Source organism: Carlito syrichta, unplaced genomic scaffold (genome assembly GCF_000164805.1).
Source record: "Carlito syrichta isolate Samal-C Ts95f unplaced genomic scaffold, Tarsius_syrichta-2.0.1 Scaffold288175, whole genome shotgun sequence".
In the NCBI taxonomy this organism is placed as follows: domain Eukaryota; kingdom Metazoa; phylum Chordata; class Mammalia; order Primates; family Tarsiidae; genus Carlito; species Carlito syrichta.
The window spans coordinates 32,893-60,883 of record NW_007232271.1 but is presented as its reverse complement, the minus strand read 5'-3'; the positions used below and the strand labels follow the sequence as shown (position 1 = coordinate 60,883).

Here is a 27,991-nt window from a genome sequence, read left to right as displayed (position 1 = left end):
TAGAATGGCTAAAAAAAATTGCAAAATAAAAACGATATTAGGGGAACCTCACTACATGATTTTGAGACTTGTTATAAAGCTACGATACTCAAGACAGAGTGGTACTGGTAAAAGGACAGCCATCTAGATCAGCAGAAGAGAATAAAGAGTTCAGAAATAGACCCACTCAAATATAGTTAACTGGTTTTGCAAAAAGGTACAAATGTAATTCAATGGAGAAAACAGTCTTTTCAACAAATGGTGCTAGAACAGTTGGAAATCCATATACAAAAAATGAACCTCAACACTTAAACTTTATGCAAAAAGTAATTCAAAATGGATCATAGGCAGGTCTAAATGTAAAATGTAAAACTATAAAATTTCTGAAATAAAAAATATAGAAGAAAATCTGCATAATGGATTTGGCAATGAGTTTTTGGTTACATCACAAAAAGCACTATCCATAAAAGAAAAAATTGATAAATTAAACTATAAATATTGAAACATTTTAGCCACAAAATTTAAACAAAATAAAAGATTGTCATGTTTTTAATAGATAAAAGTTTGTATCTGTGAAAGACACAAGAGAATGAAAAGAAATGATAGATTGAAAGAATACATTTGCAAATTACATATCTGGTGTATCCAGAATATATAAAAAACACATAAAACAACAATAAAAGAGAAAATCTAATTTTAAAAATTGGAAAAATATCTAAACAAATATTTTACTAGCCAAAACATACAGATAGCAAAAAAGTGTATTACAAGATACTCGATCTCATCAATCATTAAGAAAATGCAAATTAAAAGTACAATGAGATCATGGTTTCTCCCCTGCCAGGTAAATATAATGAGATACACTTTGAAACATAGCTATTAAAATGTCTAAAATTAAATACATATCCATTTATATAACAATACTAAGTGTTGGCAATGATGCATAACAAAAGAAACACTCGTTCATTGCTAGTAGAAATGCAAAATGGTTCAGGTATTTTGGAAAATAGTTTGGTGTTACTTTTAAAATTTAGTGTACACTTGACATATGATCCAGAATTTTTATTCTGGGTATATATGGAAGGGAGTGGAAAAATTAAGTTTATGCAAAAATGTATATGAGAATGATTATTGAGCCTTACTAATAATCACTAAAAATGGGAAACAAGCAAGATGTTCCTTAACTGGTGAGTGAATAAACAAACTGTGGAACAGCCATAAACTAGAATACCATCCAGCAATTAAGAGAACTATTTATTCACACAACTAGGATGAATCCCAAATGCATTATGCCAAGAGAAAGAAGTCATATGCAAAAGTTGACATATAATTCCATTTATATGACATCTTGACAAAGGCAGAATTATAGGAACAGAACAGATCAGCAGCTGTCAGAGGTTGAAAGAGATCAGAGAAATTGACTATAATGGGCTATACAAAACAACTTTTTAGGGTGATGGAATTGTTTTGTATGGCCTATGGAAGTGATACCTGAACATATATATGTCAAAAATACAGAACTAAATTTTATAGTATTCAAGTTTTAAAAAAATCAATGAAAATGTCTGGATAACTCAGTATTGAATGTAATTTGTGATGAATGGATCTGTGCTTCAAGTGCACAGCAAACCTCATCAAATGGGGCAGAGATAGAAAATCTGAAATAAATATGAAAAATATTTACTGTCGGTCATTCTGGCAGACAGCCTTCAAGATGCGATGTCCCAGGCCACATTTTCCATGATCAGGGATACAGATTCCTTCTAATGCCAGCCATCGGTAGCACATTGGATCATCACAAGGTGTGCATAGACATTGTACTCTAGTTGATAAATTTGTTTCTCACAGGCATATGAGTTAACAATTCTGAAACTACCAGTGTGTGTAGTAGGGTTGAACAAATAAATAAGTAAATAAATTGTAGGTAAGGGGAGCCAGGTAGGTGTTTTACTGTCTGAGAAAGAAATTAATAATGAACAAGGGAGAAAATCTAGAATGATACCATGTAGCATTGGTTTAGGGGTCAGAAATACAGCATTAACTCATGATTATTTTAATATATTTACAAATAGATACAGAAATACAGATGTGTAAGTATACACACAAATATTTATTGACTCTGTCTGCTGGGAAGGCTAGAAAAAGTCACACACTAAAAGTAAAAAAAGCATCCAGATCTTGGCTTCTAAATGCCATTTTTCAATTACATGGATCCTTGGAGAAATGGGTGGGGTATCTTGTGGTGTGAAAAAGTAAGGAAGTGCCAAAAAAAAAAAAAATAGGGAGAATGAGAGTATGTCAAAGAGACATAGGAAGGAGAGAGCGGGATGAATAGGTGGAGTGCAATGGATTCTTAGGGCAGTGAAACTACTCTGTATGATATAATGGTGGGTATATGTCATTACACATTTGTTCAAACCTATAAAATGTACAACACCAAAAGTGAGCCCTAAAGTAAAATATGGACTCAGGATAATTAATGATGTGTCAATGTAGGTTCATCAATTTGTAACAAATACCACTATATTAGGGAATATTGACAATAACAAAGGCTATGCATGAGGGTGGGGCAGGGGCTATATTGGAAATCTAAGTACCTTCTGGTAAATATTTCTGCAAACCTAAAACTGCTCTAAAAAATAAAGTTTAGGCCAGGCGTGGTGGCTCACACCTGTATTCCCAGCACTTTGGGAGGCTGAGGTGGGAGGACTGCTTGAGCCCAGGAGTTTGAGACCAGCCTGGGCAACATAGGGAGGTTTTGTCTCCACACACACACACACAAAGTCTATTTTTTAAAAAAAGATACAGAAGCCAAATTGAAAGAGTTTCTAATCTCCAATACTGAGATAAGTTGACCAACAAAATAAATATAATATTAGATTATGACCCAAAGAATAAAATAAATATTTATTAGTTCATGCTTATATACATAAATAATTGAATGAATAAACAAATGGAAGAGAAGAACAAAATCTTTATAGAAGGATTCCAAATAATAAATGTATAAGAAATAAGGAAAACAGAAAATTGTCATTAGAACACCACTGTAATAATTGCTGCAGGAGCAATCCACTGGTGAATGCTAAAATTAGTGAATGAAGCTTCAAGAAGAATCTGAATATTTGTATAGGCTCAAATAATTTTACCCAAATTATTATGATGTTCTTAACATATTTCCACAAATTATTTAATACTCCTCCCTCTAGTGGGTGACATTTAATTCCCCTCCCCATAGTATGGGCTGGACTCAGTGATTCACTTCCAAAGAATAGAGTGTGGAAAAGGAAAACAGTATCCTGGCAGACTACACCTAATCTAAGAATTCAAGGTTAATATCATCAGTGATAAATCATGATCCTATCATGTTCCCCCTGATAAGAAGGGCACTTTACCTCTATGATATTCTTCTAAAAACCCATAGCCCTAGTCTAAACATGAAAAATATCATAAAATTCCAAGTTGAGGGTCATTCCACCAAACACCATGAAAAACAAAGAAAGACTGAAAAACTGCCACACATTGGGGAATGCTAAGGAAATATGACAATCTCAATGTAGTATGCTGAATTGAAACCTGGAACACAAAATGGATATTAGTAGAAAAATTAAAGAAGTCTGAATAAATTCTGTAGTTTAGTTCGTAGTAATGTATTAATGTTAATACCTTAGTTTTGGCAGACAGCAGAAACTCTCACTGCTGTCCTGCTTGATGTGCCCTTCACAACATATCTTCCCTTTAATACGTCTACCTTTCTTAATCCATAACTGTCTTGGTGAATATGTTCACCCCCACAACTCTGACCTACCTAGCCTGCCACACACAGCACCTCCCTTTTGTTTTTCTTTCTGTAAAAATTTTCAAAATTTTCATGACAAAATGTTCCAAAAATGTCTTAATTTTGACAAATGTACCATGCTTATGTAAACTACTAACATTAGTGGAAGCTGAATGAAGGGTATATAGGAACTCTGCAATTCTTTTGTAAATCTAAAATTATTTCAAAATAAAAAGTTAAAAAATAAAAATCTTACTCCCAGAACTGAATTAGGCAGCCATTCACTTCCTAAACTCTTTCCCTTCCTATCTAGTCCCTTCAGGTAAATAAAACTCATTTCTCCTACCACCAAGTGTTGTTCTTAGAAAAGGATCTTATGATAGCCAGTCACATTCTCCCCAAGCTCATCTGTAAACTTCCAGGTAATTTTAAGCAGTACAGTATCTTGTTCAAGTTTTATATGGTAGAAAATACATAGACGAGATTTCCATTTCTGGTAATATTTTGGACTATATTTGTAAAGAACACATCACAGTACAAAATACCTAAAAATACTGCATTTAAAACAAATAAAACATGACTGAGCTGGCGTGAAAGTAATGGAAATCCTCAGGGGCTGGGAATAAAGAAAAATACAAATATTAAAAGATAAATAAGCATTAAAATCCATATTTACACTGGTAGCCCAGAGCAGAGTTTTACCTGTCAGTAGGCCATGGAATCAATTCAGTGGGTGCAATAGGCAGCATATAGTATCACTCCTTAATGATCCCTTGTGTTATTCACAACATTGTGTAGTCACTTTTCGTTGAATGTGGGCTGAATCTAGTGACTTATTTTTAACCAACAGAATAGGACAAAAGTGATGGGATATCACTTCTGAGATTCCATCACAAAAAGACTCTGGCCTCTCTCTTGCTAGTCCTCTTTTGCTCTCTTGTTGGTTTGCTTTGTTGAACACCAGCTGTCATGTTGTGAACCTCCTTATGGAGAGGGTCATGTGGCAAGGAGCTGAGGATGATCTCTGGAAACAGCTAGTGAGAAACTAAAATGACCTCATTCCAATATGCTGTGAAAAACTGAATCTTGCCAACAACCGTGTGAGCTGGAAGTGGATCCCCACCCCTTAACCCAATCCAGTAGAGCATTGAGATGACTGCAGCTCCAGTCAATACCTTGATTGTAGCCTTGTTAGGAATCCTGAGCCAGAGGTCCCAGCTAACCTATTTACTGATCTCTGACCCATAGAAACTGTGAGATAGTAGATGTGTGCTGTTTTAAATTACCCTACATTTTAGGGTAATTTATTACATAGCAATAGACAAAAAATACAGTGGAACACAAAAAGCATTTTTTGTTTAATTCAAACATATATTACACAAAAATTTGTATGTGTTTTCTGAGAGGCAAAGTACGTGTTTCTTCTGTGGGTCACTCTCAAAGAACAGTCAAATTTCTGGCTTAGAATTTGGGAAATAGAGAATAAGAAAACATTAGAAAAAAATCAACAAAATCAAAGTCTGGTTCTTTGAAAAAGTTAACAAACTTGACAAATCTTTAGACTGACCAAGAGAAAAGAGAGAAAACTCAAATTAATAAATCCAGGAACAAACAAACAAACAAGCAAACAAATAAATCCAGGAATAAAAGAAGAGGCATTTCCACTGAACATACAGAAATAAAAAATAATTATGATGGAATATTATGAACATCTGTATGCCAACACAATAAGTGGCTTAGATAAAGCAGACACATTATTAGAATTATACGAACTTCCAAAACTGACTCAAAAAGAAAAGAAATTAGCCAGGCACAGAGGCTCATGCCTATAATCCCAGCACTTTGGGAGGCAGAGGCGAGAGGATGGCCTGAGCCCATGGGTTCGAAACCAACCTGGGAAACATGGTGAAACCTCATCTCTACAATAAATCCACCTAATTAGCTGGGTGTGGTGGTGCACACCTGTAGTTACAGCTACTTGGAAGGCAGAGACAGAAGGATCGCCTGAGCCCAGCAGGTCAAGGCTGCGGTGGCCGACTGCACTCCAGCCTGGGTGACAGAGTGAGACTCTGATTAAAAAAAAAAGAAAAGCAAAAAGAAAAGAAGTTGAAATAGATCTATAATAAGTAAAAAGATTAAGTAATGAAAAAACTTGCCACAAAGAAAAGTCCAGGATTAGATGGTTTCGCTGATAAATTTTAGCAAACATTTAAAGAAGACTTAATGAGACTTAATACCAAATTCTTCAAAAGATCTTTCAAAGAGTAGAAAAGGAGGGAATACTTCCCAACTCATTTCTTAAGGCCAGTATATCAGTGCTACCAAAGTCAGGCAAAGGTATCAGAAGAAAATAAAACTATAGACAAATATCTGTTATGAATATAGATGTAAAAATTCTTAGTAAAATACTAGTAATTTGAACCCAGCAAAGTATTAAGAGGTTTATACACCAAAAGCAAGTTAGATTTATTATAGAAATGCAAGGTTGGTTTTACGACTGAAATCAATTAATGCAATATACCACATCAGTAGAATAAAGGACAAACCTACATGATCATCTCAATAGACATAGGAAAAGCATTTGAAAAATTAAATACTCTTTTATGATAAAACCATGCAACAAACTAAGAACAGAAGAAAAGGTTCGAAACCTGACAAAGAATGTCAATGAAGAACCCACAGCTAATATCACACTTAATGGTGAAAGACTGAATGCTTCCCCCCTAAGGTCAAGAACAGGATAGGATGTCTGTTTTCACCTCATCTTTCCAACATTCTAGTAAAGGTTCTAGCCAGGGTTATTAGGTAAGAAAAAGAAATAAAAAGCAGCTAGATTGAAAGGGAAGAAATAAAATTATCTCTATCTGCAGATGACATAATCTTGCACATAGAAAATCCCAAGGAATACACTAAAAATGTGTAGGAACTAATAAATGAGTTCAGCAATGTTGTAGGATACAAGATCAATACATAAAAATCAATTATATTTCTATAAAGAAGCAATGAGCAAACAAAAGTAAATTAAGAAAAATTCCATTTAAATAGCATCAAAAATAATAAAATGCTTAAAAGAAATGTAAAACTTACACTCTAAAAACTACAAAACATTGTCTAAAAATTAAAACCTAAATAAATGCAACAACATCCCACGTTCAGGGACCTGAGACTTAATATTTTTAAGATGATAATATTCTCAAATTGATCTATAGATTAAATGCAGCCCCTATCAAAGTTCTAGCTGAATTCTTTGCAGAAATTGGAAACTGATCCTAAAATTCATATAGAAATTCAAGGGACCTAGGATAACCAAACACTCTTGAAAATAATCTGAAAAAGAACAAAATGGGAAGACTCACACATCCCAACTTAAAAATTTACTAAAAACTACAGTAATCAAGAGTGTGTTGTACAGGCATACAGACAGACATAAACCAATGGAATAGAACTGAAAGTCCAGAAATAAAAATCCTTAAATTTATGGTCATCTGATTTTCATCAAGGGTGCCAAAGCAATTCAGTGTAGAAAGATTAGTCTTTTTTAAAAAAAATGATGCTGGGACAATTGGATATCAACATGCAAAAGAATGAAGTTAGATTCCTATCTCATACCATATGCAAATGTTAACTCAAAATAGATCAAAGACCTAAATGTAAGAGCTGAGACTATAAAACTCTTAAAAGAAAACCTAGGGATAAATCTTTGTGACCTTGCAAGCTACAACATGGATTAATCTTGAAACATTAAACCCAAAGAAAGGAGCCAGATGCAAAAGGTCACTTACTGTTTGATTCCACTTATATGAAATGTCCAGAATAGGCAAATCCATAGAGACTGAAAGTAGATTAGTGTGTGTGTGGAGGTCGCGGGAGGAATCAGGAGTGATTCTGAAAAGTATGGAGTTCGTTCTCCCTCCTCCTCCCCCTCCCTTTCTCTCTCCTTCTTGAGTCAGACTCTCACTCTGCTGGGCTCAGGTGATCCTTCTGCTTCAGCCTTCCAAGTAGCTGGAACCACAGGAGCATCACCACGCCCAGCTAATTTTTTTTTATTTATTGTAGAGACGAGTTCTCGCCAAGTTGCCCAGGCTGTTCTCAAACTCTGGGCTCAGGTAATCCTCTTGCCACCGCCTTCCAAAGTGATGGTATTGCAGGCGCGAGTCACCACACTCAGCGTGGGGTTTCTTTTTGGCATAATGAAAATGTCCTGGAATTAGTGGTGATGGTTCCACAATCATGTGAATGTACTCAAGACCACTGCCTGTACACCTAAAATGATGAATTTTATGGTGTGTAAATTATATCTCTATAAAAACAATTTTTAAAAATGTATAGGAAAATATATACCAGGTGAATATTAAGCTAAATAAGGCTAATATAGATATATCAATATGAGGGAAAATTTAATTGTAGGGCAAAAATATCAACAATATCAAATTACCAGTATTATTAGAGATAATTTCTTTACACATTGAAAAAATATTCAACTACCAGGAAGATATATAAATTTCAAATTTGTTTGTAATTATCTATAAACTTTCAAAATTTACAGAATTACAAGGAGACATTAACAAATTTTCCATATCAACAGGCAGCCAAAACCCCAGAAGGACATAGAACATTTGAGCCACATTAACAAACATGACTTAATTGAAGTATATACAGCACTAAACACAACTGTAATGCACATTCTTTTCGAGTGCTCATGGGAGAACATTTACCAGAATTGTCCATATGTTGGTCCATAAAGCAAGTCTCAACAGATTTCAAATAACGGAAATAATACCAAGTCTGTTCTATGACCAGAATGGAATTAAACTGGAAATGACAAGGGCACTGATCTACCAAAACAGAAGCTGGCCCAAGGGCTGGCACTAAGTACTGGAGGCCTCCTGCTGTGTCAGGTATTAACCTTTTAGTTGGTAAATAATAATCCTGGAAAAAGAACTGAGGTGGCCAAGGCAACAGGGTAAGTAAATATTTTAAAAATTAGTATGGTCATACAATTATGCATCTATGGAATATCAGCCCTGTTTGGTAGGCCAATTATAGCACTGGATGCATATATTAGAAAATAAGAAAATCTGAAAATTAATGAGCTGAGCATTCAACTCTATAAGTTAAAAAAGGAACAACAGACTCAGTCCAGAGAAAGTAAAAGAAGTAGTATAATTAAAAGAAAAACAGTTAAACAGAAAATAAAAATATAACAGAAAGGATACATAAATCTAAAAGTTTATATTTTTAGAAGAATTATTAAAGCGACAAACTCTGGCAAGACTGTTCAAGAGGAAAAAATAGAAGATAGAAATAAACAATATTAGAATAAAAGAGAAGATGTCACTGCAAACGCATCAAAGATTTAAAATATACAAAGATAACCTTTCATAAATAATTTGAAAACTGATGTGAACTAGAAAAATCCCCACAAAATCATAACAACAAAGCTGATTTAAGTAGATGTAGCAAACTGAAATGACTCTATAACTATTAAAGAAATTCTGTCAGTTAAAATGTTAAAGGAGACGCTAGGCCCAGAAGTTTTACCTGGAAGTTCTGCCAAATATTTTAGGAACAGATAGTTCCTTGGATAATCTTTGTCCAAGAACAGAATGAAAGGAAACAGTTCCCACCTCATTTTATGAGGTTAGTATAACCTTGACACCAAAACCAGATGGGAACAACATGAGAATGGAAAAAGTGCAGGTCAACCTCATTTCTGAACAAAATGCTAAAATCCTAAACAAATAATAGTGAATAAAACCCAGAGGCTTTTATTTATTCCAGAACCACAAGATTAGTTCAACATAAAAAACTCTAATATAATGTACCATATTAATAAGTTAAAATAAAAAATCAAGTATTATCTCAGTGGATACAGAAAACATGTTCAATAAAATTATTATTCACTCATCGTTTTAAAATTACATTGGCAAACTAGGAACGAAAGGGAACTTCCTTAACCTGTTAGATTATATCTACCAAAAACTACAGCAAATTTTCTCAGTAGTGAAATTGTAAAAGCATTCCCTTTAAAATCAGTGTCAACATAAGAATCAACACTATTAACATTCCTTCTCAACAAGTATCACATAACATGTAGTGTGATAGGTGGGAGGTCTTAGCAGTATAGTAATACAAGAAAAAGAGATAACAATAAGGATTGGAAGGGGAAAATGAAAGTTTCCATTCACATACAAATTATCAAAACTAATAAGAAATGTTAGCAGGTTTGCTAGTTCTAAATTCAATGTATACAAAAAATTACATTTGTATATATTAGCAACAAACTGCCATAAGTGTTATTTTCTAAAAGGGTACTGTTTATGATACCAAAAAAAAAAAGCCAAAAAAATTTTCCAATGATGTGCAAGCCTTTCATAGATTAAATGATAGAACTTCACTCAAAAAAGATGAAAAAAGTCTATATACATGGAAAGACATACCATGTTTTGGGAAGATTCAATATCACAAAGATGGTAATGCTCTTCAAATTGATTTACAGATTGAAAGTAATTCTAAGTGAAATTCCGAGAGGAGAGAGAGTGTGTGTTTGTGTGTGTGTGTGTGTGTGTGTGTGTGTGTGTGTGTGTGTGTGTGTGTGTAACTTGAAAAGCTGATTTCAAATTTCATAGAGAAAAGCAATGGGCCAAGAATAACCAAGACATTCCATAAGAAGGATAAGATGAAGGGACTTGCTCTACCATGATAAATGTACAAAAATGTCCACTGCACTATTGTTCATAACCAAAAATTAGAAATCATCTAAATGCTCAACAATAGTAAGATGGATAAATAAATCATGGGATACTCACAAGGAAGATAAACAAACTACAACTGCATGTGACAATTAATATGGATGGCTCTCATAAACAGAATGTTGGATGAAAAAAAATTAAACAGCTGTTCAAGCACTTTATACGTTAATGCATTTAATCCTCAAAACAACATTCGTAAGTGATTGTGTGTCTTCTAGAGAGGATGCTCCAAGCAAGAAGTGACTGAGACCTTTCGAAATCAATAGCCTGGCCTCTCTAGCACGAGGTGAGCCAGACATTGCCCAGGGCAAGACTTGGCAACCACTATCTAAGCGTTTTTGTGTCTATGGTCTGATGAAATTCAGTCAGTCATTAATGAGAGACTCTTGTGCACACAGAGCCCCATTCTTGGCTATGGTAAATGGTAGAGTAGAAGTAGCACAAAGTGACCATTTACTGAGCATCTGCTATGTATGTGCCAGGTTCAGGGCTTGGTGATGGGGATATGATGGTTTATAAGACCACACAAAGCCAGGCACAGTGGCTCATGCCTGTAATCCCAGTACTTTGAGAGGCTAAGACAGAAGGATTGCTTGAGCCCAGGGATTCAAGAGCAGCCAAGGCACCATAGCAAGACCTTGTCTCTACAAAACAATTAAAAAAAAAAATTAGCCAGGCGTGGTGTCACGTGCTTGTAGTCCTAGCTACTTGGGAGCCTCAAGTGGAAGGATCGCCTGAGCCCAGCAGGTAAAGGCTGTGGTGAGCCGTGATAGCATCACTGTATTCCAGCCTGGGTGACAGAGTGAGAGTCTAACTCAAAAAAAAAAGAAAAAAAAAGACCAAATATTCACTTTCTTGTATAAATAATAATGAACATTTACTGAGTACATACTATGTGCTGGACACTCTAAGCATATCACATACTTAAGCTCATCTAATCTTCACACAATGCCATTATTAATTTTATTGTACAGGTGAGGAAACAGAATCCCAAAGAGGTTAAGAGAATTGTCCAAGGTCACAGAGGCAGGGAGTGGCAGAACTGGGACCTCAAACCTAGGTAGTCTGGATCTAGAACTTCTGAATCAGTAAATCACCCCAACAACACTGGGAGGTAGGTAAAATCCTGTTTTACAGCTGGGGAAAGTGAGGCTCAGGATTAAAGTGAACATATATTTATTTTGCACCTTCTGTGGAAATTTCTATGTATTAGGTGATTTATGCATATTATCTTTCCAACTTGAAAGACACAATTTCCAGGAATATAAGGGTTCTAACTATGGAGGACTTGTATATATGGAGAGTGCCTAGCCTGATTGTTAGCTAAATCCACAGTCCATTAGAAAGAACCAAGAGTGACTGGATTTCTAGGGGTGGGATGTAGCTCTCAGTTTCCAGGTTCCCAGATCTTTAGATGAGTGAGTGAAACTGCTGGTGGAGAGGAGAAAGGGAAACTGGAGGCTGTTTTTTTTCTCTCTTCCTCCAGCCACACTCTACGTACTATATTTAGCATCCTATATCTTCCTGGATCCTCTATGCAACTACTGCTGCCCCCAATATCTCTGAGTCTGGGCCTCCTTCAGCACTAGCAGAGTAGAAAACTGGTCAGCTGGTCTTTGGGGTGTCTAGGCCCCACAGTCCACAGCTCCCTTATCTTCAACCACCTTATGGCCCCTCAGGCCACAATCCTTGGGCTGGAACCACCTTGGCCCACTAGTGTCCCCTGTTATCTATGGGAAATAGTATATTCCAGTTTGTTTGTTTTTTAATATTTGGGTTTTGTGTGCTTCTCCTTTGCCCCTGCACTTCTTAAATTTCCAAAGTGAACACCACACCAGCAGGTTGGCCCTGAAAGACTGTCTTCTCCCTCAAATCCCCAGAAAAGAAAGGGAATTCATACATGCCAAGAAGGCAATGCAGAAGACAGGACACCCAGCCTTTTCCAACCCAAGCAGGTACAGACTTAGAAAAGGCTAAAGAAAGAGGAGAAGCAATACTGACTGTTGTGTACCCAACACCTGTCCCCTGAGAGACGATGCCAGGAATCATCTTATTTCACCCAGGCACTGTCAGTCAGACAAGACTATTTCCAAGACACTTCACAGAAGTCACCAAAATGAAACATTCTATGCTAGCACTCAACGGTCCCAAACTAGAAACCTCAAATTCCAAACAAGAAGCATTCCAAATAAGCTCTGGATAAGAAAGGAAAAGTTCCTAGTCAAAGATCCCTCTGATTAAGATGATCTTTACCTAATCCTCCTTCTTTCTCTATCTTCACCTCTTTCTTTCCATGTGTCTTTCTCTCATTCTTTCCTCACTTTTTCTGACACTAGCCTCTGGTTCTCCTACAGTTATCTCATCCAGTTGCTCATCTATTCCAGCTTTTAATTGGGGTGAGTGGATGGGGGGGAAGTACATCCTTTGCTCTTCTACACCCACTCTACCACCACCACCTTGAAACCCACAGAAGCAAACCCCACTTACAGCCCCTTCTCCGTTGCAGCCCGCTGCTGCTGCTGTGTGGAATCCAAATCTTCTGCAACCTGGTTTGGGTGAGCTCTCCCAACTGTCGAGACATCTTAGAGGAGCCGCAGCTAATGACACCACTGCCCACAAGGGTACCGGGCCTCACTTCCTATCTTACTAGCTGTACCTTCTCTCACTGTGGTCACGCCAGCAGGTGGACAGGGCTGGGATAGGAGGGCTCACTGGGCTTCTGAGCCCTCTCACAGCCTGTCTCCAGCGACCCCCCCTCTTTCCTCTAGTCCTACCCTGTCTCTGTATGTACCAGTGGGGGCTTGGGTGAAGACAGCAAGAGGTTGGGCAGAGGTCAGCAGAAGCCTCTGAACTCCAAAGGCTGTGTGCACAGGAGATAAGTTGGAGCCCAGCAAGGAAGGCAGCCAGAAAGACAGCTCAGGTCTGGCCAGTCACTTCCCTCCAATGAAGACAGGACTAATAGAGTGTGCAAACAAAAGACCAAAGATCATGTGCTTACATCCTGTGTGGGTGGGGAGGCAAAGGTGATGGAGATAAGTCTCAGCAGATTTTATGCTTTGAAATAAAAACAACAATAACAACAAAATAGTCTCAATCAGAGTGTCAAGCTCCAACCTAGAAACAGAGATCCACATCAGAAATGCCAAGTTCCCAAGGACAAAAACACAAACACAAAGTCCCTACTAGAAAATGCAATGTTTTGAGCTGCAAATTTAAGGTCCAAACTGGAAGTAGAAGGTCCTCTGCCTCACTGCTCTCTCCATTCCAAATGGCATTTCAACCCTTGTCTTCCCCTGGATTCTGCTGCTTTCCCTGATACAGGGCCTCTCCCTCCTAAAATGTGCTGCCTGGGGCACTCTTGGAGAGACGGGCACTATCTGATCATCTTTATATTCTCTCCAGTCAAGGCTAAATAAATTGGAGTAAACCTGACACCTCAGGAAGAGGAGTGGGTGCAGTCACTGCTGGAGGGGAGAAATGGTAAGCATTTCCACATGACTGCCAGCAGCCATCAGATGCCCTAGGGAGAATTGCATCGTGATCTGATCCAAAACCTGGCTAAAGATCCTCATGCCAAACTATTGGGAAAGAGGAAAGAGGCTGCAGCAGGGAGTGTGGGGAGCAGGGAGCAATGGCCTTAAAGCAGACAAGTTCATAGGCTAGAGTTATCCCTCTCAGATGACTCCTCTTCACCCACCTCCTCTCCCCACCATTGTTGTTTTGAGGCTTGTATGTGTAGAACTCATAGAACTGCACAGCTTGCCTGGAAGATGTCCAAGTGTCCTCTTTCTTCATTCTTTTGCAACCTTCCCACCCCCAATGAACCTTAAGTGATTGGCTATGAGGAAACTCAAATTTCTTCCACTGAGCTGGGCTATACAAGGGCAATCCCCTGGGGATAGAAATATCCAATCTCTGCCCTTAAATTTTCTCAGCTCCACTTTGCCTTTTAATAAGTTCCCTAAAATATATTTGCAGAACCTTAGTCTACACAAGGGTCAGATTCCCCCCAGTTGCTGTGTAAAAATCATACCAGACCTTCAATACATTCCAGAGCCCACCTATCTAAATGAATCTACTGAGGCAGTGGATCATGATGGTTAAATGCAATGGGCTCTGGAGTCATACTATCTGAGCTCAAATCTACTGCTGCTCCTTGCCAGCTATAAGATAATAAACAGAAGGCTAAACTTTTCAGTGCGTCAGGGTTTTTTATTTTTTGTCATTTGAACATGGGAATGATAGGAGTACCTACCTCTTGATAGATGAAGACTCAATGTGTTAATATATGTAAAGCAACCTGGAAAATGCTAAAAATATATTACCTAACGCTGGTAAATGATCAATCACCTCTTTGACTAATCTGCAACTTCTAATGTAATTCTGGGCATACAGGAAATGGTAAAGAAAACTTGCAATATTATGGCAAAAGGTTAACATTTATAATAGACAAAAAGTTGCTACAAATAAATTAGAAAGATGAGTTTGTTTTTACTTTTCTGGTTTTGTGTAAAGACCTACAAGATCATTTTAATCTCACCCTCTCAGGTAAGAAAACTAAAGTCTAGAAATATTTTCCTAAGATCATGTAGCAAATCGGTGATCAAGACAGGAATAGAACACTGGGAACCTAATTTCTTCCAGTTCAGGGATTTTCTTTGGTTAATTGATCAAGTGAGCCTGATTTAATAATGTGGTCTTCCAGGTTAGCTCAGAACCTCTAGAGTCTCAGAACTAGACTTCGGAAGAGATACAACTCTCTTAATTCTAACCAGTCTCTTAATTGGTATAAACCTGTTAATGTTAATCATCTTAATTATAACCCTTTTCATGTATGTTCTTCATTGCCCACAAAGTAACAACGTATCCCTTATCCTATTTGCTCCTTACGAACAGCCTCAGAGGCTTATGGGGAAACTGAGGTCTAGGGAGGAGAATTGGCTTGTTCAAGATAATTTAGCTAGTCACATGGACGCCTGTTCTATGTTTACAGATTTTTCCTCATGATCTTGCCAAGAGGCAGATAGATAATTTTAGCAGCAGGAAATCTGAGATAGGAGGATAGCAGGCTTTTGACAAAGTCTGCAAAGGTAAACCTAGTGTCCAGGCTTGAAAACCTAACTTAAAACTGCCTAGAACTAGTGATGAGACTCTCCACTACTGTTACCAATTCTGATCCCAGAAGCAGGAGAGCAAAATAAGCTTTATGGAAAGGATTCAGTCTGGTAGTCAAGGCTCTTCTCAATCAAGCTCTAATCTATCTGTCCAGCCATGTCTCTCCTTAGACCACCAGGCTTAAACTGTACTGGTTGACTTACTGAGCCCCAAAATACACTGTGTATTTTCCTATCTCTGGACCTTTGCTCAGCCGAGAATGCCTTTTCTCCCCTTTCATTCTCAACAAAATCTGACTCATTCTTCAGGGCCTGGTTCAATGTTCAACTCCTCTGGGAAGTGGTCCCTATATTTTGGGGACAGGTTTTGCCTTTGGTTCTCATATTGTTCACATGCTCCCATCTATCTAAGTATCCACCACTGTTTTTCTGCTCTGTTTCCCCACTACACCATGAGATTCTTGAGGGTGGAGACTAGGTCTCAGTGATCCATGATTTGTGTTTCCAGTATCCAGCTTTGGTCCTGGCACAAGGGAGGAAGGAGACACTTCTCAATGGTTATATGTACAAACTGGATCTCTCTGCCCTAGATGAGATGAAGATGTGTATAAGTAATCCCAGTTCAACAAGGTAAATGTTATAATAGAGGGCTGTGAGGGGAATTGGATGGGGGAGCTAACTTGGTCTGAAGTAAAAGGTGCCATCTAGAAAGGTTTCTCAACCTTAAATGGGGCAGAAAAGGATAAACAAAATAATGAAGTTCCCTCTGAAAAGGTCTAGTGAAGCTGTGGCAGAGAAAGGGCTCAATCAGTATCAGTTTCTCACTCAAGACAAGAGCTGAGCTGCAAATTCTAAAATGAGGCTACCTCTAGGGAAGAAACACATACAGCGTGACTTCCCAAAGCCCACAGATCTTGACACCCCCTTCAAAGTATGGGACATGTATGTGTGTTGGGGGGCAGGAGAATCCTCTTAAAACAGCATTAAATCAGTACTGATGGGTAATGAAATCACAAATGGGGTCTCCCTGTTGGCAATTTTTGGCGTGTGTGGGTGAGAATGCATTTGTAGAGGATTAGGAAGCAATGAGAACTTGGCTGCATGCTTCTAAGTCAGGTACATGTATATAAGTGACAGGCCTTCTGTGGCAGCAGCCTAGGATCTACTTTTTTTCAGCCACTGTCCTGGCCTACCATCCCACCACTGTTTTCATCCTCATGCTTAGGCTTCAAAGTTTACTGCGTCCTAGACCTAGGAATGGCCCTCCACAGACCACAATCAGGGAGAAGAGCAGCTGGGGGGTTGTAGGGTTTATTGCCTATAGAGGCTATAGAAAAAGAAGGATCACTCATCTCAGACAGAGCAGGAAAGTTCTGATATGTCTCCAAAGAGCTTTGGTTCCTGTCCTCCTGCCCTTCTTGATCTTCAGACACCCTCTGAGGGAAGCAGACTGGGGATGATTTCCAAGTTACTGAGCAGGCTATTTATGCCCAGAGAAGCTAGAGAGTTTGTTCGAAGTGTCACAGAAAATCAACCCTACTTTATATACCAGTGAGGAAGTAAGAAATATAATCTCAGTTACTCCGTTCATTCAAAACTGGACTAGACCAAGTTGGAGAGACTTTCAAAGGTGCTAAGAAATTGCCAGTGTCCCACAAAGGCCAGAATGGATAATGTGTGTGTGTGTGTGTGTGTGTGTGTGTGTATGTATGTATGATGCAAGAGCAATAAAAATGTTCATTTCCTTTGTCCTAGTTATCCCATTCGGGACTCAATCCTGGATGTGTGTCTATTATCTATCTATCTATCTATCTATCTATCTATCTATCTATAAAATTAGATATAGTTATCATCTTTTCCCCAACTTTTCCATACCCCTTAATGTACACCTCAACCTACCACCTATGCAAAGAAAACTATCTAGAGAGTCTGAAGAATGGATGTGAATATGTGTAACTCCTGCCTTTTTTTCCTTTTTTCTCACCTACCTTTTCTCCTAGAGGTTTTGTCTTCCATTTCTAATTATCCAACACTCGGTTCTCTTCTCTTGCATTTATAGACTCCCAAAGCAGGTCCAGTGGGTGGTCTCAAAGAGGAAGCCTGGAGTCGATCGTTGGTTCCCTGGGAAGGCTGAGGAAGTACCCTTGTTGGGGGTGGTGGTGTATGTGCTCTGTTGAAATATCAGCTGTTGTAGTTGCCAAAGGAGTTCCTCAGCCACCCGGAGCCTTTTCTTTTCAGTCCAATCATGTGTTCACCTTGCCTCAAAGGTCAGAACTAATATTAACAAGCCACTGCAGAATGGGGAAATTAAAACCAGCTATGGAGACAGGCAAGTTCAGTATTTCCCTGGGGCTAAGTTTCAGTTCAGTCTTCAGTGTAAATGGGCACAATCCCTTATTGGAAAGCAATTTGGCAATATGAAGCAAGAGCAATAAAAATGTTCATTTCCTTTGTCCTAGTTATCCCGCTCTCCTGGGACTCAATCCTGGGTCAATAACCCCCAATGCATGAAAAACCTCAAGACACAAATTTTCATGTTAATTACAAAGCTGTTTTCTGATGGCGGTAACTGGTAAGTAAGCCATAAGTCCAGAGGTAAGCCTGCAGCCATTGAGGGTGATGGTTCTTAGAATGTAGAATTCTGGGGGAAAATAATTATGCTCCAATTCTGGGTGAAGAACCTAAAGATACAAAGTTATGCTTTGCCCTGGACTTTGGGCATGTCCATTACTTCTGTTTTTGTGCTCTCAAAAAGAAGCCACAAATCTGTTAATGCTCTTGCTATTACCCTTTGTTCATCTTACAAATATTTATTGCCTTTTAATATATGCTGTATCCAGTATTAGGGGATGGGGCTAACAAGATTTATCAGATATGATCATTGTTCTCAAATTGTTGGCAGTATAGTGGCAGCAGAAATAGAAATCAATGGTAGCTGTGCCTTGTGATAAGTGCTGTGACAGAATGGACCACAGGGTGCTGTGGGTGCCCAGAGGAAAAGATCTAACTGGGGAGGTGTGTGATCAGTAAAAACTTATTTAGGAAAGTAATCCTTCAGCTAATTAAGACAGGATTTAAATCCTGGATCTACCACTATTTTGAGGCTGAAGTGAATTCACTCAACCTAACTAAGCCTTAATGTCCCTTACAGGGTTGTCCTGAAAACGAAATGAGATAATGTATATAGAAGAACCATAGACGTATTGGGAGACGGTGCTGCTCAGGAGCTTAATTTCTCTGGGCCTCGATTTTACTCATCTGAGAACTGGAGCCATGAGCAAGTACGTATTCGGTCACATCCTGCAGAATGCGAGAGGTCTAAGACAAATAATGACTACAGAGCGGGTTTGAAACAGCCTCCTACTGCCGTCTAACCCCAATAAAGCCAAAGGCCCTCCTCCTAAGTCTTATCCCAGAAGAGCGGTTCTTACTGTTCCTCCTTCAACCATAAATTTTCCTTCGACCCTGCCCAACGCGAGCTCACAGCACTAGCTACTGCCCTCTGTGCACACAGGTGGGCGGTCTGCCGCATCAGGGGCGGGGCTTCGGCCGCTGGGCGGAGCCGCTCTAGGTTCCACCGCTTGAAAAGTGGTGAAATCGCCCGGGCTCGGTGGCTCAGCCTGTAATCCCAGCGGCTTTGGGAGGCCGAGGTGAGTGGATTGCCTGAGCCCGCAGGTTCGAGACCCACCTGGGCAATTTGGCGAGACCTCATCTGTACAATAAATCAAAAAATCAGCCGGGCGTGGTAGCGCATGCCTGTAATTCTGGCTACTCGGAAGGCTGAGGCGGAAGGATCGCCGGAGCCCAGCAGGTCGAGGCTGCGGTGGTCGGGAGCGGCCGCTGTACTCCAGTCTGGGTGATAGAGTGAGACTCCAACTCAAAAAAAAAAAAAAGCGGCGAAACTGCGTATATAAGAAACCGGAAGCACCAAGTGACTTTTGAGTAGAGGAGAAACGCAATCAGACTCCGAGCCGGTGTGTGGCCGGAGGAGCGGGAGCCCAACTGGAGGCTTTCCTCTCGCCATTCCTTCTCCCCAGGTTTCCGCTCACTTAAGCTTCCACTCAGTCCCTCCTCCTGCTAATGCTAGCAGCTCGAAGCCCCACCCTCGCGTACGTCAGCGTCTTTCGCGGCACGCACGAAAACGCCTGCGCAAGCGCGCGCGCAGCAGGCGGGCCTGTCTAACTTCCGAGTGGCCTAGGCCTGAGCTGGTAGGTGTTCCAGTTTGCTAAGATGTTGCGAGTGGTAAGCTGGAACATCAATGGGATTCGGAGCCCCTTGCAAGGAGTGGTAAACCAGGAACCCAGCAGCTGTGCCGCCAAGGCCGTGGGGCGCATTTTGGACGAACTTGGTGCCGATATCGTCTGTCTCCAGGAGACCAAAGTGACCAGTGAGCGCTCAAGAATTCAGGATCTCTACCATACTTTCCCTTTCCCACTAACTTTTGCCCCTGCCCCATCTCATTTCACTCTCCCATTTTTCCAATCCTTTCAGTCCTGCTCTTAGTCGCAGATCCCTTCCCCCTTAAGCCCCTGTCGTCCTAATTCCCACTCCATTTCCTGTCCTCAGCAGAACTTTAATTCCCTCCCCCTTTTAAACCTCCGTATTCATTCAGATCCTCACTCATTCTCCGTCTCCAACTCAGTCCCTCAAATTTCTTCCTCCCATACACTGTCAATCTTCCACCCTCAAGTCATTTTCCCATCCCTGTTCCCACCTCAGATGCTCTAATTCCCACTCCATTTTTGCCCCCAACTTAATCTAATTTCCTTCTTTTCACACCTCCATCTCTAACCCCTAATTCCCTTTATCTACTCCATCTCTCCTCCTTGATTTAGAGCCCCTAATTCTTAACTCATCTCCCACCCCAGGTTTAGACCTCTAATTTTTTCTCTCTCCTACCTACCTCTCAGACCTCCTAATTTCTTCTCCCTCCATCCCCGGTTCAGATCCACTAGTTCCCTCTCTCCTACCTTCCACCCTAGCTCACATTCCCACGTCTCTCTCCCAGATCACTATTTCCCATCCTCAGCTCTCTCCCATGTAATTTTCCACCTTGTACTCTGTAGTCTCTACCCTTCCCAGCCTTTTAATCATGATAATCAATGTCTTCTCTTGATTTTGTCCATTTTCTAACCCCTCCTGTAATCATAGATACATCATTTTCCCTCCCAACTTTGGCTCTGATGTGTGCAAATAATTAACCTACAACTGTAATTTCAGGCCTTTGTGTATCCTGGGTCCTAGTTTTACTTCTGACTTAATCTTACATTTTTTTCCAGGGGATGTGCTGACAGAGCCCCTGGCTATCATTGAGGGCTATAACTCGTATTTCAGCTTCAGTCGCAACCGTAGTGGCTATTCTGGTAAATGGGGCTTTTGGGAGACTTTAGATTAGTGATGGAGGCAGGTAGGGGGAATGGGTTTCTAATATTTGATGAGGAGATAAGAAGTTTAGACCTTTAGTTCAGAGAGCTAAAGCTGCATAGTATTAAGTATGTGAAATACAATTTTTATGTATAAAACTACCCTACTGAACTTCAGAAGTACAGTAGCATGGTTAATTGTGTGAACTCTGGAGCCAGCCAGACTGCCTTGGTTTGATCATGGCTCACTTCCTAGCTGTGCATCCTCTGGCAAGTTACTCTGTCTCTTTGTGTCTCAGGTTCCTCGTCTGGAAAATTAGAATAATGCTTACCTTCTAGGGCTGTTTTAAGGATTAGACGAATTAATCCATGTGATAATAATGGCTAATACTTTTTAAGCACTTACTATTTGTTAATGTAAAACACTTAGAACATTAGCTGTTATTATTCTGTAACTTTTTTAGATGAAAACTCCAGGGTTTGAGTTGAGTTGCTCCAGGCTCTAGGGAGCCATCTATGGCCCTTGAGTTGAGAGAACTGTCAATACATAAAAAACAATAATAAGAACTATACTTGATGAAAATGACTCAGGTGATCTGTGTGGGAACAATTGGAGTGGGACAGTCTGTGTAACATGGTGTTAGCTGTCAGATCTTCTCAGAGTACTCTGTTTGTCCACAGGTGTAGCCACCTTCTGTAAGGACAGTGCTACCCCAGTGGCTGCTGAAGAAGGCCTGAGTGGCCTGCTTGTTACCCAGAATGGAGACGTGGGTTGCTATGGAAACATGGATGAGTTTACCCAAGAGGAGCTCCGGGCTCTGGATAGTGAGGGCCGGGCCCTCCTCACCCAGCACAAGATTCGGTAATAACCATATCCCCCTGCTCCTGATCACTGCTGCTGCTCCTCTGTGAGTGTGGAGATTCTAAGGTTCACATTATAAACATGCGTGCACCATGGAGAAGTTCCCTAATTTATCTTTCCTAGTCTGGTCCTGGCTGGGCTGCTCATTATGTAACCCTGGCTAATTGTGTTTTCCTCTGATCCCTGAATTTCCATCTCTACAGTAGGAGGGCTGGCCTGGTGGTCCAGCTCTTATTGCCACTCATATCTCAAAAGCAACTTAGCTAGTGCTAACTCTGCCCCAAGTTGCTCCCTTTCTGCATGTCCTATATTTGTGAATGGCAGCATCATCACCTGCTTTAACTGGATGTCATCCTAGATTCCCCTTCTCTGCCCCACCAGTAGTCAGTCCCCAAGTCCTGTGCATGCAAGCTTATTTATGTCTCTTTAATCCCCTTCCTTCTCTTGTATCCCATAAGTGGCCATTAAGTTGGAAGTCACGTGGTATGGGGAATAGAGAGGAGGCTTGAGGCTGACCTGTTTTGGGGATTTTTCTTTTTCCTAGCACATGGGAAGGGAAGGAGAAGACCTTGACCCTAATCAATGTGTACTGCCCTCATGCGGACCCTGGGAAGCCCGAGCGTCTGGCCTTTAAGATGCGCTTTTATCGCTTGCTGCAGATCCGAGCAGAGGCCCTCCTGGCAGCTGGCAGGTACTGCAAGCCTGGGCAGCAAGGATTCCTTGAGCTTGTCCCATGTGTCCGGCCCTGTGTCAAGCTCTATTGGAAGGGATATGAAACCTTTGCCTTTGTATTTCTTCACAGCCTAGTATGTCCTCCTGAATAGGCTGTGCTCTCTTGAGAACAGTGAGGATGGGGGAGAGTGAAACAAACATGGGTTTTGTACGCTGAACCCCTATCCACACTCCTGCTCTTACTCATTGTGAGCCCCAAAGCTAGTCCTGCTTCTCTTTTCTCTTGTCAAATGAGTGTAAACCTTACTTCATGGAATACTTTTAAGGATAAAATGAGATGAGGGTGGTAAAATGTTCAGGAGCACAGGAAAGTGAGAGTGGGTTAGAGTAATCAAGGGATACTTCCTAGAGGAAATAGTACCTAACCTCAGCTTTGAATGATAAGAAAGATGCCATTAAGTAGTGATCAGTGAGTCAGTTGTGTCAGACAGAGAATACTGTCACCTTTGGAGATCAGAATTGGGTTGGTCAGGTGTAAAAGGCAACAAGGTTGTGGTAAGATTGAAGAGGTAGGCCAGGCATGGTGGCTCATGCCTGTAATATCAGCACTTGGGGTGGCCGAGGTGAAGGGATTGATGACTAGGAACTTGAGACCAGCCTAGGAAGCATAGTAAGACCTTGACTCTACAAAAAAATAAAGATATCAGCTGGGCATGATGGCACGTGCCTGTAGTCCCCACTACTTGGAAGGATGAGATGGAAGGATCGCCTGAGCCCAGGAGTTCAAGGCTGTGGTGAGCTGTGATCATGCTACCGTACTCCAGCCTAGGCTGCAGAGTAAGACCCTACTCCAAAAAAAAAAAAAAGGACTGGAGAGGTGGACTGCTATGAGTAGCTGTTGGCTACAAAGCCTCAGTGTGAGAGGTCTATCTGAGCTCTTGAGCCCAGGAAAAAGGCAATGGGCTAGGACTATTTCTCTCCCTTCTTGAATGTCTAATTGATAATTCTACATTGTGTTTTTCAGCCATGTGATCATTCTGGGTGACCTGAATACAGCCCATCAGCCCATTGACCACTGGGATGCAGCCAACTTGGTAAGGCTCCCTTTAGGCTCCTAGCCCCACTCCTGACTGTGATTCTGTTTGCCCAGCCAACCAAAGCTGGGTTTTTGGCCCAGGGGCAGCTTCCTTTATGGAAAAGCAGAGCTTAGTTTGAAATACTGTTTTTGTAGAACTGTGGATTGGACACTCATTCAATAGATGTTACTGACCTTTTCCTTTGCCTGGCCATGACCTATGTGCTGGGGACTCAGTTAAGAGTCAAATCTAGCTCTTGTCCTCTTGGAACTCTCAACATGGTAATAGGCTACAGGCATATGTCCAGCCAATTAGGGCTGAGGCAGAGATGGCTTCCCAGGAAGGGATTCCCAGAGATGGGATTCCCAAGTGAGCCTGGACATCAGGACAGGCAGCTGAAAATAGCTGAATCCTAAAAGATGAATAGAATGAGCTTTGCATAGGGTGCACAAAGCATTCCAGCATGGGCAAAGGTTTCAGTGTAAGAATTTGTCTGGTATTTATGGGGGATCACAATTCCCATTCTGGTTAGAGAGTGGCATGGAAGTGAGGTGAGTAGCAGGAGGTAGATCTGGAAAGTCCTTCAGGGACCAGAATTTGAGGGCCTTGAATCCCACATTGCCTTGGTCATTTTCTTAGTGCATTGTGTTTCCTGCTCATGAACCTTCAATACCTCCCGCTTATCTCTGTGATGCAAAGAAAACACAGAGGCCTGACTTTCAAGGCTCTTTTTGTTCTGTATCCTATCCCCATTTTCAGCCTCAGTATCCTTACATGCTCCGTCCTCTCCAGACAGGTTGTCTCTTTTCTGCCCATTGAAAAAGCCATTCTCGTTCTGGCTTTTCTTGCCGCCCTCCTTTCCTTTTTCTTATATGAACCTCTCATCTCTAAGTCCCCCAAGGCCAATGGTTACCTATTCAACTGTTTATTAGAACGCATATATCAGTACCTTAGCACTACTTCAGACCAATGGACTCAGGACTCTTAGAGGTAGGGCTAGGGTAGTGGCATGTTTTAAAAGCCTCCAGGGTGACTTTACTGTACAGCCAGGCTTGTGAACCACTGTCCTAGAATCTGTAAGCCAACTCTCTTTTTGGCTTGCCTCATGAGGAGGGAGATCAGTAATTTATGCTGGCACAGTCAAACTCAGCACTGGGCTTGACTCAGAGGAGTCATGGAAAGATTCCTTGATTCATTTGTAGAAGAGCCACATAAACATAGATGTAGCTTCCAGCTGGGAAAATGAGAGAATGGTGGTGGTGGTATTGGGGGTGGCGAGGAGAGAACACTACAAAGCAGGAGGCTGTAGTCCCTCCCTGCCTCATTCTAGCATGCAGTAGGTACTCAGTGCACATTTGTTAAAAGAATGAAAGAACAGATGTCTGAGTTAAGTCTAAGAGCTGAGGGGAGGTAAGCCAGAGGAAGGGGTGAGGGAGGGCATTCCAATCAGAGGAGAGCAGCATCAGCAAAGTCCTAAGGGTAAGAGAGCAGAGCAAAATGAGGGAACTACGTAACAGACATTAACTCAATCCGTTCTTTAAATTCCTGTGATAGCATCGTATACCTTTATACATTCTCTACTTGGTTCAGAACTGTCCTTGAACTATACCTCCTTCATTTTTCCTTCCAGGAATAGAGAACTAATAGAGCTAGTTCAGATGACATATACAGTTTTTCCAAAATAGCAAAACATGTCCACTTCCCACCAGCACATCTCTTCTAGTCTTCTCATCTCTAAACGGCATCATAATCCCCTTGGTTGCTCCAACTGGAAGTCTGGGAAGTGTGCTAGTATGATACTTCTTCCTTACCTCCCTTCCCACTTTCAGTCAGTGAATACTGTTGATTCTAGTTCCAAATCATCTCATAATTTCATTTTTCTATCTCCTCTGGCACCACCCTAGTCCAAGTTACTATTATCTCTTGTGTGGACTATGGCAGTCAGCTCTAGCTGGTATTCTGGTCCACAATTTGGTCTTTCCTTAAGTTTGCACCTTCTTTCCACAGGCCCATCACAAAGGATGTTCTCGAAGTTTACAGTACCCTCAACTTAGGGTACTCCTGCTCAGTCTTCACATCTCAGCTTGTGAACACTTCCCAAAAGGAAACCTCATAGATAGCCTCATAGCCTCATATAAGTCCCCATAGATCAGGTTCCTATTTTGTCCCTAGCATCATGCCTGGTACTTAATAGGTGTTCTGTGAACATCTGTTGCATTGAATCAGTGGGTGGGTGGGTAGATTGGGAATCAGAGCCAAAGAAAGTATTCAGAGATGGGTCCTTGCAGCCCCTCAGCTCAGGAGGGAGGAATGGTCAGTGAGGACTTTGGCTCACACCAGATAAACCAAATAGTGCCAGAGGATTTAAAGGAAAAGCTTGCAGTCTTCCTAACTCCAGCTCTACTTCCTAGAGGCAACCACTTTTAACTTTCTGTTTTTCATTCTTTTGAAAAACAGTTCTGGGAATTGCTTTGCTTAAAAAACAGACTTACAGATTGGCATTTATGAACTAATTCAAGGAAAATGCAACCTGGTGTGGAGGGAAAAACAAGCATGAGCTTTTAAATCAGTAGGGATGGAAATTGGAATCTCAGCTCTGCCAGTTCTGAACTGTGTGACCTTGAGTGGTAGTTCTCTTGGGACAACCAAATTTTCTTGTTTGCAAAATGAAACGGTCTAAGTCCTTTCCAATTCTAGGTGTCTAGTTCTGCCTCTCTCTCTTCCTCCCTTTTCCCCATGCCCCTCCCCTAGGAATGCTTTGAAGAGGACCCAGGGCGCAAGTGGATGGATGACTTGCTCAGTAACCTGGGGTGTGAGGCTGGCTCCCATGTAGGGCCCTTTGTTGATAGCTACCGCTGCTTCCACCCAAAGCGAGAGGGGGCCTTCACCTGCTGGTCAGTGATCACTGGTGCCCGCCATCTCAACTATGGCTCCAGGCTTGACTATGTGCTGGGGGATAGGACCCTGGTCATAGATACCTTCCAGGCCTCCTTCCTACTGCCTGAGGTGATGGGCTCTGACCACTGCCCTGTGGGTGCAATTTTGAGCGTGTCCTCTGTGCCTGCAAAACAGTGCCCACCTCTGTGTACCCGATTCCTTCCCGAGTTTGCTGGTACCCAGCTCAAGATCCTTCGCTTCCTCGTTCCTCTTGAACAAGATCCTGTGTTGGAGAAGTCAGTGCACAGCATTCAAAAGGCACTGTCATGCAAAAACAAAGTCCGTGTGCGCTCAACCAGGTCTCGGCCCACTCAGGCTGACTCCAGTAGAGGCCAGAAAAACCTGAAGAGTTACTTCCAGCCTTCCTCTAGCCATCCCCAAGCTTCTCCTGACTTGGAGCTACCTAGCCTGCCAGGTGCCCTCGTGACTCCAAAGACTCTAGAAGAGGAGATGATGGACAAAGTGGTGGAGGAGCAGACCAAAGCTTCAGAAGCCAAAGATGAAAAGGAGGTACAGACCTCATTCTGGAAGTCTATGCTGGGGGGACCCTTGCCTACACCCCTCTGCGGGGGCCACAAAGAGCCATGTGTGATGCGTACTGTGAAGAAGCCAGGACCCAACCTGGGCCGCCACTTCTACATGTGTGCCAGGCCCCAGGGTCCTCCCACTGACCCCTCCTCCCGCTGCAACTTCTTCCTCTGGAGCAGGCCCAGCTGAACCAAATTGAGGCCTGGGGATGTCTGGCATGGCCACCCCTGCACATGATCTGAGGTCAGCTCCCCTTATCCTGAGCTGCCAGTGCTGTCTCCTCCTCCTCTAAGGCTTCCTTCTTATCTCTTCCTCCTCCAAGCCTTCTCTTTCTCTCTTCTTCCTGCCTAGCTCCTCACTGGTGAGCTTCTTGTGCCTTAATTCTGTGACCAGTCACCCACTCCACTTCCCACCTTCCTATCAGAAGTACAAGGTAACTAGCTGCCCCAGAAAGTTGTGATTTTAAACCCCTTCTATCCTTGTTGGGAAATGTATCTTTGAGTAAATAAAGTCTATGCATTTGTTTCACTGTACCACATTGAGTAGACATTGTGAGTGTGCTCCATAGAGTTGAGTCAGAGAAGATATCTCAGTACTGAGATTGCTGACTGCCTGTAACCCAATGATGTAATTCCCAGGAAGAGAGGAGAAGGGAGGAGCAGTGCTCACCATAAAGAACACTGCACTGCTGAGGTTGTATGAGCAAGGGAGCTAGGCTGTGGAGCCTTAAACTGGGGCTTCCCAACTAGTGTGCCCCACAGCTGCACAAATGGGTTACAGGATGGAAAGAAATGGTATGCCTTCAACCCTCAGAGTTGCCAGGTAGGACCTGGGATCACACAAATCTCAAGTAAGATTGCCTCCTTGGCAAGTATTATCATTAGTTCACCTAAGTGTGCCATGTAAATGTATCCCATATGCTGTATGTAACCT

General features: G+C 41.2%; 2 protein-coding genes across 5 annotated transcripts in view; one reads left to right on the top strand and one right to left on the bottom strand.

Annotated features, from left to right (window-relative positions):
* PFKFB1 (6-phosphofructo-2-kinase/fructose-2,6-biphosphatase 1) overlaps positions 1-17,998 on the bottom strand; it is a 51,483-nt gene extending 33,485 nt beyond the window's left edge. Inside the window, exon 1 of one of the 3 annotated variants that reach the window (XM_008053463.2) lies at positions 17,609-17,998. In XM_008053463.2, coding sequence (XP_008051654.1) covers positions 17,609-17,636 — 28 coding nt within the window. In that variant the 5' untranslated portion in view covers positions 17,637-17,998. Of the gene's footprint in view, positions 1-12,993; positions 13,372-17,608 lie in introns of those variants that run through there. The other 2 variants (XM_008053461.1, XM_008053462.1) reach the window with 2 other exon arrangements.
* A 1,771-nt stretch (positions 17,999-19,769) lies between these two features.
* APEX2 (apurinic/apyrimidinic endodeoxyribonuclease 2) lies at positions 19,770-27,586 on the top strand. 2 transcript variants are annotated; one of them, XM_008053457.1, is made up of 6 exons: positions 19,770-20,007; positions 20,900-20,983; positions 21,665-21,845; positions 22,390-22,536; positions 23,542-23,611; positions 26,345-27,586. In XM_008053457.1, exons 1-6 carry the CDS (start codon positions 19,851-19,853, stop codon positions 27,245-27,247), a joined length of 1,542 nt encoding a protein of 513 aa, XP_008051648.1. In that variant the 5' UTR covers positions 19,770-19,850; the 3' UTR covers positions 27,248-27,586. The 2 variants fall into 2 exon arrangements, with proteins under 2 accessions (XP_008051648.1, XP_008051649.1); XM_008053458.1 differs by lacking the exon at positions 21,665-21,845.
* The last annotated feature ends 405 nt before the right edge of the window (positions 27,587-27,991 follow it).